This window comes from Dermacentor variabilis, chromosome 8 (assembly GCF_050947875.1).
Source record: "Dermacentor variabilis isolate Ectoservices chromosome 8, ASM5094787v1, whole genome shotgun sequence".
Lineage (NCBI taxonomy): Eukaryota > Metazoa > Arthropoda > Arachnida > Ixodida > Ixodidae > Dermacentor > Dermacentor variabilis.
Window position 1 is genome coordinate 79,017,436 of NC_134575.1, and position 13,477 is coordinate 79,030,912.

The window sequence follows — 13,477 nt, forward strand, 5'->3', positions numbered from 1 at the left end:
AGCGAAGTAACAGCAGAGTAAAAAAATGCTTACGCAATAGTAGACAATTCTCACAATTTCTGCATAATTTTTTTCATTTCAAGAATAGCAATAGGCTGCCAGTCAAACCTTCGTAAAGCCCGACGTATGCTCCCCAGCCCATTTTTATTCCGATTTGTTTTTCTTGTGATCAGGGTCTCGCACGACTAACTGGCCTAAATAAATGTACTTTTACACAGATGTTAGAAGCTGACTGCCAACCATGAATTCTGGTTCCCTTGGCAAACTACGGAACATTACCTTTGTCTTTGCATATTAATCTTCAACCATACTCTTGGTCGGGTAAGGTTTTCAATAATTTGTTGCAAGTCATCTCCAGCGTTGCTGAACAAACCATAGGTTGCCGAAATACTTGCCTTTGATTGTCACTTGTAATCCTTCCCAGTCGAATGCAATTGAACCCGTATGCATCGAACTCAAAGATAGCAATATAGTTCTAAATACTAATTTGAAATATAAAAAATATATAAATTTGATGTAACTGGGCTCGACTGTAGCTTGAATACATCAACTAAAAGTGCAGTGAAAAGCAATAGAGAAATTGTGTTTCCTTGCTTTAAAGGCAAAGAGATCGGCTTATAGTACAGTAACAAACATGAAAACAAAGCGAGTGCAACTGGTGCTTTTTTTTTTCGCATTTATTATCCAAACTGTTCTCAATTCCACGTGGCAGTGCTGAAGGTTTTCATTCACATCTGCAGACCACTCAAAGTCCGGTACAGCTGGAACAGAGAAAAATAGAAAAAAAAAAAGATTTCATGAATGAAATTGAAAAGCAGCAGGCATGTTTTGCTCATGCAACCATTTTAAACAACAATCAGCAAGTTATGATTTCAATCTCTGTGACCTTGAAACAGCAACCAGAACACAACCATAAAAGACAATTAGAACTAACATGATCCTGTACGTTAGTGCTTTTACTCAGCGTTACTGTATGTGCAACCTAAATATATTGCCCATCAAGGAAAATGTCTGGATTGCAACTAAAAATCATGTCTGCATGGTGAGGAATGTGTTTAAATGCCACACTAAGCTATTTGGGCTCTTTCTGAAGAACCAATTACAGGCACTGATGTGCGTTTATGCAGTTAAACCTCAATATAACGCACTTCAATATAACAAAGTAACAAACTTTTTATAACCTCTTGTCCATAGAACACCATATATTTAGGACCTCAATATAAAGAAGTGTGTATACTATTTCAGTATAACGAAATTCGCCTCCACCGCAATGGAATGCCGAGACAATAATTTTAAACTTCCGCGGATGCAGGTGGTCAAATGAAAGGATTACAAACGGCTGCATGTAAATGCACCTCTCAAATCACGCGCGGCACGACAAGGGTGACTGCCAAAGGGGAGCCGCATCATGTTCCGTATGAAGTTCAAGTGCGATTAGATCCTATTGCACCTTGCGCACTCTGTGCTTTAAGTGCGAGGGTGAGACTAGTCCCGCACGAGTAAAGAGAGAAAGAGGGCAAAGAGATTGAGCTCGCGGTAATGGCAATCTAGCACGCGCGAGGGGCGGAAGGGAGAGGGGGGGTGAGTTGGCACGTCAAGATTTTTGTTACGTATCTCTGCCATGGCTGCGCTTGGCTGTATGCGCGGCTGAGCGCATACGCAGCCATACACCCTGCTTAACAGGTAATCTGCAGCGTGTGTAAAGAGTTGGCGTGCCGAGATGGCGTGGCATTGCGTAAGCAGTCTTCATGCACGTTTAGTATTGGAGGTTGCGTAATCTTGAGTTTCGGTGACCCGTTCAAGCAAGAGGCAGACGAAGCATTCGCTCCCCACTGCCAGCGCTTCTCTACTGTGAAGCTGTTTATGCGGACCCTGTGCTGTCATTGCCGGACTTTGGTAAAAAGGGGCCACGTGACCTAGTGGAAGAGGAAATGAAGAGCTCAACAGGGAGAAGGTGTTGGAGTGACCCCTTTCCCCTGTGAGAATGCTATCTCATATGCGAATCTTACACGGTTGTCACACGGTGCATTTTCGGTGATCTCGCCAGATCGGCATCGAATTTATCGACAACTGAATCCACCCTGCCTCGAAAGCAACAGATGTTATGCTGGCGCTTTGCGACCAATAAACAGTGCCAACAGAAAGAGATTGAAATGCCATACTAGGAGGGCGTGGCTGCAGGCACTTCTTGTGCCAACAAGAGGGCAGCCACATCAATTGTAGAACCAATCGTCAAAGCAATTGTAGGGCCCGCATCTCCAGTGGTGGGCCTTGTGCCCAATATACAGAGCTTTGGATTAGTGGTTCCGCACATTCCATCCAAGCTACAACCATGGGAAGACCACAACTTCCCAAGCAAGCTGCCTACCGCGAGCGTCAGCGAGAGTTGGTTCTCGAACGGGCTTGTCGTCATAGGGCCGACCCTGAATTGTGCGCCAGAGATGCCGAGTTTAAATGGCAGCGCCGGAAGGCCGATCCCGAAATGTGCGCCCAAGACGCGGAAACCGACCTTGTCTCGGTTGCAACACTCGGTGTAACTAAAACAGCTTCGCTGTTCGACCATCTTCACTGACTGGAAGGGGCAGTGGTTTTTTTTGATAGCGTCGTGCCAGTGTGGGCGACGCTATCAGCTGCAGAGGCAAAGTGCACGCAAAAGCGTGGCTGGCTTCACTTAATTTGTACCGCCAATGTGAAGATATCATCGATGTGGCATAAAACCGTATCATTTGTCGCTAACTCCCAAATTCATCAAAATGAATTGTTTTCGCATTTGAATTTGCTTTTTTCGATTGCCCAATAATTTGGAAAATTCTGTGGCCCATTTCTGTGTAAGCAAAATCGATCGGCGACTGTAGCTTATTTGTATAAAAGGTTGAATTTCAATACAATTTAATTTCAATACAATGAAGCAAACCATCGATTTTACCTACTTCGTTATACTGAGGTTTAACTGTATCTTGACATTTTCTCATTGTGTCCCTCTAACCCTTTAGCTGCCACTCCCAAATATACTCGTTATGTGTTTTCAGCACACTCCTTGCCTCACCAGAAGCAACTAGTGCTAAAAATAACACTGTGCACCTGTTTTGCCAACTATGGAGAGGTCATCTAAACACAGAAAGATCTTGTAAGTTAAAATTCGTAACTACAAGTGAAGCAAACGTCTCAGTGTTCTGTTGCTCAGTCATGGCAGGGCAGCCATGGTGAACCAGTGTGGTGGTGATCCGGCCACACTTTGACAGGCGAAGTGGTTTATAGATACTAGACGAATTATGAATTGGAAAAAACTGATGGAGCATAACCAGTCTGATGAGCCATCAAAGAAAAAGAAAAGAGGGGGGGGGGGGGGTGCCAAGTACTGGAAGGACTGTTGTAGCCATGTCCGCCTGCTGTCCAAACTATGACAAATGAAGTTATGAACGGCCAAAATACTGACATGGGAGAAAATGGCAATGGAAAACTAACTAATATCCACTTATGAAGGCAACTCAGGTGATTTTTTTTATAATGTTAGGGAAATCATTTTCCCTGTGCCTTCTGTCATGTTCAATTTGCATAGGAATACAGAAATAATTTTAAATAAACACGCACGAGTGCGCGCAAGCACACACACACACACACACACACACACACACACACACACACACACACACACACACACACACACACACACACACACACACACACACACACACACACATACACACACACTCACACACACAAGAACTGCATCAAGCCTAAAACTGCGTCAAAGATCCCACAGCGAGAAAAAGAGTGACGAGAGTGGTGACATTTGAACAAGTAGAGGAAGAGGAGCATCAAGGGACACATGTTGAGAAAAAGTGTTCAAATTGCAAAACAAATTCCAAACATTATTGTGCTGTATAACTTTCCATGATGGTAAGAAAAAATCAAGCCCTAAGATTGAATTTGAAGGTTATGTCAGCACCAAAGCTTTTATGACAGTAGCCAAGCAGAGCATAGTTGGTCATAAAAAGTCCTTAAGACTTCCATTCTGATCCTTAAGAAACCATACAAGAGGCCACGCTATGCACATCACCACCACCATCTTCATAATCGCCAGCTGTATTTGTATAATGATGTGGATGAAGCTCCGAACAAAATAAATGTTTTCTTTTGCATGCATTTATTTAAACAACAGCTTCACAAGGTGTCGGCACCACTGTTGCAGTTCCTGTGGTGACATGATGAGTGCCAACACAGGATGGCCAGTAAGAAATACGTTTGAGACTATGAGGTCTCACATCGACCTCTAAAAGCACACAACGTCTGATTGCGCCGCTTGGTGCAGATGACTTGAGTAACAGGAGGACGTACAGTACAAATTTCAATCAGACCCATATATGTTAAAGAATTTCCAGAGTTGTCGATTAACTTTCCAGTGGGCCTTGAAGCTCAGGTTCGGTATGTACAGTCAAAATACAATTTTTTTGAACTCTGTAGGGGCCACAAAAATGTCCGCAGGAATGAATGCATGCCCTTTACTGCCCCCGAATCACCCCAGGCGCATTTGAAATAGCTCTGAAGGCGTGAAAGTACACATATTACGCGTATCGGTGCTTGTACTGCGACAGGAGATGGCAGGTGCACACATATACAGTTAAGGAATACACACTGTCTTCCGTGGCAATCGCCTCTTCCCACTCTTGATATGTTTCACTGCAGTACTTCACATAGGCATCACCGCGTAACACATCGGTATTGAGGCAAAGCTGACTTTGGGAAACTGGCATTATGCATTGCGTCATGCTTTCCAAGCTTCGAAGCCATTGGCGAGGATTACAAAAGCGGAGTCGGCGCCATTGTTGAAAGTGGCAAATTCTTTCAATGAAAGCCACAGCACTGAAAAGTAAGAAGCTTGGTAGAGAACATCGAAGCAGGTAGGCATAGCGTTGCCACAGTGGTGGCTACGGCTGCCAGCAGATCTGCGTGCGAGCACCTGTTCGAGGCAGCGAGATAATCAAAATAGCGGCAGTGGTGGCTTCGATAATGTCAGGAAAATCAGACGGCGAAGGGCTTTTGCATCTGAAATTTCAGACGTTCTCATGCATTGACTCTACGGGGAACAATTGAATTATCAGGCATGTCCAAAAAATCTGGCGTCTGGAAAATCGGTCGTTCACTGTAGTGAAATTTCTACAACTGGCTAAGAGAGGTTGAATATCTGGAAAACAAGAATGTCTGTTGCCACACGAAGCACTGTTCAGAAAGAACACACAGTGCTATATACATCACAAGGCAACATTTACGCTGGAAGTCGGCGCTGGCACGTCACCAGAACGATAACTTGCCAGCGCGACATGCTCAACGAATTAATTTCCCACGGTTGTAACGCCAAGCATTCATTGTGCTATGCCTGGATGACTGGACCATGGATGCCCCTTGATGCCATAAGCCTCTCAAATCTAAAACTGTTAAGTCCAAAAGTATTTAAAAAGCAGCAGTAAATCACATTCAACAACGTTCCAGTGGCGTCTTGAGTGCACTCTCTCAAAGCAGACTTAAAAAAGACTTGCTTGAGCCTCGTCTCATAGACCAAACATTTTCAAAATCTTTATTCTTCGAGTTACGGTGCTAAAAACTCAGAATAATATTGTGTGTTTCGAATATGAGTTCAATCTTTAGTTATCTGATTTGATTATAATTTTCTGTAAGTTATTCCCTTACTTAATTTTCAGAAGTTTCTCATATTTTTCTAAACACGATACTAATGGCTTCTGCATTATTCAAGGAGTCCAATAAAGAACCCTATTGCTGTGTCTATGTTAAAACAAGAGTTGAGAAACAATAAAGAAGACTCCCAGAAAAACATTCCAAGTGCCACCTTCAGAAGTGCTTACAATGCGCAACCCACATAGTGAGTACTAAAACCTGTTGAACTAGCCATTTGCAGCTATTCAAAGCTAGAGGAGCTACATTTAAGTTGTGGCATTCGAGTCGCGATGAAGGCCACTGGACTAATTAATTCTGCAGGCACAAGCCTGCTTGTGAGCTAGCTTTCAGCTTCCTCATGCTCCTCCTATCCCTGCCTGCTGGCCCTGCTACGTGAAGCCAAACGGTCTCAAACGCCAGCAAGTGAGCCTGTGCTGGAGAGGTTTCAAGCTCCAGATCAGCTTGGCTTGGCTCACCTCCTCGAACTTGTGGTACTGGCGGATGTAGAAGTCACCGTAGCGCCTGGCCACCTTGGTGTCAGCTATATGTATCATGTCCTGCAAAAGGGATGGCGAGAGAAAGAAGTCGCAACAACTTTCATTCACGGTACGCATGCTGAATGCAAATAACATTAAAACTAGTCGCATCAGCGTAGTCCAGTGTGCAGGCATCATTCAAGTGAATTAGCACTAAGAAAAGACAAGCACACGACGAAGTAAACAAACGTGACGGAGTCGGGCACAGAAAAAGAAAGAATGGCTTCAGTTTACAAGTCTACTACATTCAGCTCATTCTTATATTGTTAGCTTGAGGGTCATTTTGTACTTGTGTAGGAAAGGTACAGCTAGGGCCATTATTAAAGGGAACACACATTAGGAGAGCATGGGTGAATTTCTCGGTGTGAGAGGCCTAGAAACGTCCAACACTGCAACAGATGACATGTGGATGATGGAGCTAGCTCTTCTCCATCTACCTGCGTTCGTCTAGGATAGTCCAGGGACACTGGCTTCCCTCCTATTTTGATTTTTTTCGTGCAACCCGGTTATAACAATTATCGGTTATAACAATGGAATTTTTGTGGCACTTGGATATTGCTATAAGTGGGTTCCACTGTATAGTGCAGCATCACAGAAATGCACTGAATGTACAGATCATGCAAAAAACATCCCCAACACGTTTGGCTTATCAGAGAATTCAGGCTAACTCCTGTAATCAGAAATGCACCCTAACTTGAAGCGCATGCTTGAACATCGTCAGCATAATGCCAGACGTGAACGCGCCAAAGGAAATGCGACGAGCATCTTGCGCCTGTTCACACCAGGCATCATCTAGATAAAGTCAAACATGGGCTTCAAGTTAAGGCGCATTTCTGAATACAAGGGTAACCGATTTCATAAAGGGAAGGGCACTATGCAGGCGAGGACAAAAGTTTGCAGGATCTGTAAGCATGTGCCTAAGTGCAATGTCGTGCCCTCTGATGAAGCAAGCACTTATGACATGGCAGCAGCAGATCCTTTCGTGCTCATGTGCCTGCCAAAACAAAATATTACCAGGTTCTTGCTCCATCACAAGGCACAATAATGCAGTTTGGCAAAAGCTCGCAGATTCCTCAAAATTTTGTTCCCGCCTGTATACATACTGGTAGTATGTGTTGGTCACTGTACTAAGGCACCAGCCACAGTCAAAGCTTGGTTCCAACTCTCTGAAGCGACCTTCGCAATGGCAGTCATCACAGGTGGGTCACCAGAACGGCGACTCATCAATGAGTCACAACCAAAGGATTGATCTCCCACGGGCGTAACTCCAAATGTGCAAGTTGACACATGTGGATGACTTGACCGTGGATAGTCGGGTAGTACTATCCCAGGCAAACGAAATACTACAAAAGAGAAAGCGTAAGGTAGTGTGTCTCTTACTATTGGTAACTCAAGATAGTGATCTTTCACCATTGCCTAAAATACCGCAGGCCCAAAACTAGGCATAGAAGCCAACACAGTCAAACCTCAATACAGTTAAGCCTTGATGTAACGATGTCGGTAAAACATGCAATATGCTTTGTTAAATTGAAATTATTTTATGCAGTTGCCAATTGATTTTTGTTACTGAGAGAATTTCTGAATTATCGCGCAATCGGAAAAAGCAAATTTGAATGAGTAAAAAAAGCAAATGGTTGAATTTGAGAGTCGATGACAAAATATACAGTTTCGTGCTGTGTTGACGACAACTTCACATCGGCAGTACATAGCGAAGCCAGCTATGCTTTCGGATGCACTGTGCCCCCGCGGCTGATAGCGTTGCCCACAGCGGGATGACACTATCATCGTCGGGGAGAGAAGACCCACGAGATTATTTTTCCTCTCCTCATGGCGTGTGCACCTCCTCCTCTACTCTTCCGAGCCCGGCACTGCGATTGTTCAACCACCATTGGAACGATGCTTAGTACTTGGATTTGCCCGATTTTCGTGCTTGTGATTCGTTAATTACGCTTTATCTCCCTTCACTGGCCCTAAATTGTAAAGCAATCTACACTTCTTTAAATGCGGAAGGCAATAAGACCGTGCAAACACTCATCGTCACTGCCAACTGCAGTGGTTTCATTCGTCCATGCATTCATGGTGTCATGATTTCAGTATCAAGCTTCTGTTCTAGAGGTACTGTGTTTCAATCCTGCTGAGGGACCATTTTAGGAATGTCTGTTTAATTATATATAATGCAGTACTTTCTTGAAAATGACCAGCTTGCAAAGTAATGAAGCCGTTTAAAGCCAGAAAGATGTAGTGTAGGTGAATCCGTGCATTAACCATCGTTCCCATGCTGGCTGAACCGCCCTGCTTGAAGCTCCCATAGACACTAGTGCCACAGTTCCCTCTAGCCCTTTGAGAGTCAAGGATGTAAATATAAAATCAAAAGACGTAGAAGATTCAAACAAGTTCCAAATGGTCGATGCCGTACATTTATGATGCCAATCGTATGTTCGAAAAACACGAAAATTTTTGAACTCTCTGTTGCCTAGAAAGTACTGGCACTCTGTATGGATACAAGAATTATTTTTTCGCTCCGTAGTCTCTCGGCTTTAATTCCAGAGCTTGTTTATGCGGGCGCAATGGCAACCGCCCAGTGGTTAGTTTTGGCTTTGTCTCGCGGGTTGCTTCCGTTTGATGCACTCACAAAAACTGACGTCCACTTGGTCTCTAATCCGTCAAAGAGTGCACTGCTAAGATGCTCACTTGCTTATTGTTGCCAGGGGTGCAATTACATCTATTCACAGGCAGGCGCTTCTATTACAAACAATGCTGTTGTGTATGAATGATGCTGCCTTGCCTGCGTTTCTTTTCTTCAGACTCGCGAAGACTGACTGCCCCCCGTTGGCGATGGGACGAAGGATTATTGCAAGTTTCTGACTTGTTTGGCTTTCCGGACGGGCGCACAACCGTACAGTTTTTTTTTCACGCGGTCACATGCACGGTTCGGTTACGCTATGGACGTGCGCACCGGTTGCTCCTCTGCAAGCGAGTCGAATGGCGATTCCTTTGATGCAGACGACTGCCCAAGTGTCAAATCAGAATATATCGATTTCAGTGTATCTACTTTTTTATTCTTAATATAAGTATTTATGCAAGCCCATCTGTATGCATGAATAAACAATGCATGCTTATTTACGGAAGATACTTTTTGGACACTTTAGGATCTGTCTAAAAAAATTGCAGCAAATTCTCATCAAGATAAATCACTCTGAAGATATTATGTCTGAAAAAAAAAAAGAAAGAAAAAAGGAAGAGAGAAAGAAGGAAAGGAAGAAAGAAAGAAAGAAAGAAAGAAAGAAAGAAAGAAAGACCCTGGGGGTCACATTTGCCCAAAGAAATTGACCCTGAAAGGGCTAGTAATTGTATGAAACTCAGATGCTGTGCATAACACCAATGCATGGCTCTCGGTGCAATCTGCACTGCACGCGCTGGCACTCGTAACTGCGCTATTATGGCCCAACCTTCTTGCAATTTGTTCATCAGTGCTTACTGTCAAGGTACTGTGTACCAGGAATGTTCTGGGAATTTGTGACATCATTTAAAACCACAAATTAACAAGATTCCCAATTTAATGTTTTTCGCTGCAAGTACAACTTTGTTATATCGAGGTTTCACTGTATCACAGCAGGCAGCAAAGGCACAATGTATTCTAGTTAACCCTAACTTGTCCACGATTAGCACGCGTGAATAACATGTACTTGATGCTCTAGACGAAACTACTAATGAACAGTTTGTTCGCTCCAATTCGACACAGTAGTGCCACCATAATTTTAAATTAGAAATTACGTATCCGTAGTGAATGAAGCCTGTTTGCACCACTTCTCAAACTATCAAGATATGCTTGTGCCCTTATTGTAGCTTTAATTTTTCTAGATGACTCAGCCCTCAACACAACAGTCTGCAGGCTCAGACAGCTGTCTCACTGCTGACTTCTGCTGGCATAGTATGAAAAGCTAGCAAAAGTTTGAACTATGCTATGCTAAAGCCAACACACTTCTTTAATGCATACTTGTAGCCTAACACAACTGGAATATTGCAGCATACAAACTTAACTGGTATCCCTCTCAAGAGGTCAAGGGTTGTGTTCTCACAGGCTGTACTCACCCTATCAATAAAGAAGTCGACATCTGAGCCAGACTGGAATTCGCCATCCAAGCTGCTGGAGCCCTTGGTCCAGACCACATTCTTCATTTTGTGCTGCAAGTGGTAATGTGAAGAAGCAGTTGAAGTAATGTACTTGAAACCAGAATTGAGAAAGTACAAAAATGCAAGCACAAATCATCATACGGCTAACGACAGTCTCTTTGTTAAACCATAAATGATGCAAAGCATATTAACTTTTCAGTGTGATTGTCTACCTTTTCTGTTGTTGATTGCTTAGGCAGAAAGAACAGTATACTGATCATGCCCCATATTTACTGCCTCGTAATTCCATGCAGCTGACAATGCGCTCAGGCCTGCTAATATGCACAATAAATTACCGTGGATGTGCCAGATCCATAAGATGTAATGTAACACATAGGCAAAACCCGAGCATGGTTATGCACTGCTGCTGAAGTGAAATATCTCCTCTGATCTAGCTTGACAGCACTACTGCAAGCAATTAGTTACATACACTTCACAGCCCGGCACATTTTGTCTGGGTTCAATCGTGTCCTCCACTGATTCCAACAAAAAGCTGCTCACGCAGCCTGTCAGTATACTATTAATATTTCACTGCAAACAACTATGCTAGATAAACACTCATCCACTAGCTTCAAAGGAAACACAAATGCAGCAAAACACTGACGAAAAATCATAACAGCAGCTTTCCCAAATTGCAACCTTGGTGGGTTCCAGAATACATAACATCCCAACATTACAAAGATGTGCTTGCCTTATGCAAGCACAAAGGGGTTACAGAACATTGCACACAATGTTTGTATTACATGAGTGAAACACTTCAGCCGAAATGTGCAGCCTTTGTCAAAAGAAACAAACCCACCAGAAGGGTGAGTGTTACAGAGTCCTGCGACAGGCTACGCCATAGAACTTGCGGTGCTAGAAAGCTCTTTGGGGCCAGGAAGAAAGTTCGCTTCCCTCTCTAGAAGTCTCAGGAAGTGCAACGAGAGGCCAACAACACGACCTCGAGTCAACTGCAGTCACGCGCACTGAGGCTTTGTTTCTTTTGACAAAGGCTGTACATACCTTTGTGCTTGACAGCGGATGAAGCACTGAAGCAAAACAACGAATTCTTTACTTATGGGCACCTGCTGGTGACTGTCAAGAACTACTTTTTAACCACTGCACCCAAAAAAATGCCATGTGACTGTATGCCTCTACTGTCCTGTACTCTTTGCTGTGATCTTGTGCTGTTTGCCATGTCGTGGCTTCTGTCTTCAAAGATGCAACATAGATGAAAGCTTACGGTGAAGGCTCGAATCATGGCAGAGAGTGGACAAGGTAGTTCCAGAGAATCTTTTAACAACACAATGTGTTTTAAAAAAATATAAGCCTTATGGCTGCAACTGTACTCACCTTGAAGCTGAGGAGGTGACAATGGAAGTTCCTGGTCTTTACCTGTGCAGATGAGGAGAAAAGATTTGGATTTAGAAGAAAAAGTATTTAGTTTTACTGTTCTTGCTGCAGTAGAGGAAGGAAGATTCTGTGCTGACTCACATCACTGTCCTCGAGGAAGCTCGCCAGTTTTGAGACGGGCATTGTAGTGTACAGCTTCAAGAAGCTGCAAGAATAATAAGAGAAAAAAAAAAAACAAAGAAAGAAAAGAAACTATTCATTCATTCTTACGAGCGAATGCGAAACACACAACTTGCACGAGCAGGAGTACCAAGTGATGTCCCGCTTGAGAAAGATATTAGCACTAACCTAAATGTCAAGCACTATGGATACTCTCATGACAACATTCATGCTTTCATCCGAGGACATGTACTTATCAGAGAGACAAGTGCAAGTGATGCCAGAAGAAACTGGACAAGTACAAGCACCACAAAGCATCCACTACTAGCTGGACAAACTTTTCTATATGACCACTGTGTAACTAACTTGTACCTTTCTTCTGATGTTCTAAAACCTTCACACAATCAAGGTAACCATGCAGCAGAATGCAGCTGAAACTTTACACTAAAATGAGGGCTAAGAAAAGAGAAAGTTAACACTTAATGACTAAGGGTTAGAAAATGTTGGTCATTCCATTACAGCACCAGTCAAGACTTGACTGATCCTAATTTTCTGGAACGGCCATGGCGGAGCAGTCCTTGCCAATCTATCACCAGAACGGCGAATCATCGACAGGACAAGCCCAACAGCCTGATTTCCCACGACCGTAACTCCAGACGCCAAGAGTTGCAACGCTTGGATGACTAAATCGTGGTTGCCGGAGTGCTACAATGTGCAAAGGGGCCAACTAAAGAAACCAAAATTTCTCACACACAAACCAGTATGCTCTGGAATAGTACACTCTGGAATAGTATGAGGGTTGTCCGCAAAATAAGGTTCCCAATAATTTTTCATAGTGAAAAACATGTTTATTTGCATAGAATAATAAATTTTTAGAAAGCTTAGACTTTCTCCTATTTTTTTTTTTTACATAATCGCCGTAGGGATCAATGCATTTTTGCATGCGGTGTACAATCTTCTTTATGCCTGAATCATAGAACTCTCCCGCCACGCCGTGAAGGTAGCTTAAAACCTCTTTTTTCAGCTCCTCTCCGGTTCTGAAATGCATCTCACCCAGGAGCTTCTTCAATTCAGGGAAGAGATGATAGTCACTTGGGGCTATGTCTGGGCTGTAGGGCAGCTGTGTGACAGTATCCCATCCAAATTTGTTGATGAGATCATTTCTTACACGGGCAATGTGTAGATGAGCGTTGTCCTGATGGAAACGCACTCCCTTCGTGAGCATGCCTCTCCTCTCGACTTGAATCGCGTGGCGAAGGTTCTGCAACGTCTCACAGTAGCAGTATGCACTGATTGTTGTACCAGCAGGCATGAATTCCCACAACAATAACCCCTTGCTGTCCCAAAGGACGCTCGCCATCACTTTGCCGGCACACAATGTTTGAGCTTCGGTGGCTTCGGCAACTCTGGATGTTTCCACTGACGAGATTGTTGTTTTAGTTTCCAGTGTCGTGTAGTGGACCCAGGCCTCGTCCCTAGTGACAATAGTGTAAAAAAATTCCTCGCCATCGGTTTCGCAGGCATCAAGAAAGTCACAGGCTGCTTCAACATGTGGCTGTTTGTGGTCTTCTAAAAGCATTCTCAGGACCTACCTTGCACAAACC

The 13,477-nt window shown here is 43.6% G+C and overlaps 1 protein-coding gene across 1 annotated transcript in view; it reads right to left on the bottom strand.

Annotated features, from left to right (window-relative positions):
* Window positions 1-650: 650 nt before the first annotated feature.
* The window catches only part of eIF3l (eukaryotic translation initiation factor 3 subunit l), a 45,296-nt gene continuing 32,469 nt past the window's right edge, over window positions 651-13,477 (bottom strand). The window contains exons 15-19 of the mRNA XM_075702425.1: window positions 11,856-11,919; window positions 11,715-11,756; window positions 10,302-10,394; window positions 6,150-6,230; window positions 651-761 (exon numbers count right to left, since the gene is read on the bottom strand). Of these exons, the coding sequence (XP_075558540.1) occupies window positions 729-761; window positions 6,150-6,230; window positions 10,302-10,394; window positions 11,715-11,756; window positions 11,856-11,919 (313 nt within the window). The 3' untranslated portion in view covers window positions 651-728. The remainder of the gene's footprint in view (window positions 762-6,149; window positions 6,231-10,301; window positions 10,395-11,714; window positions 11,757-11,855; window positions 11,920-13,477) is intronic.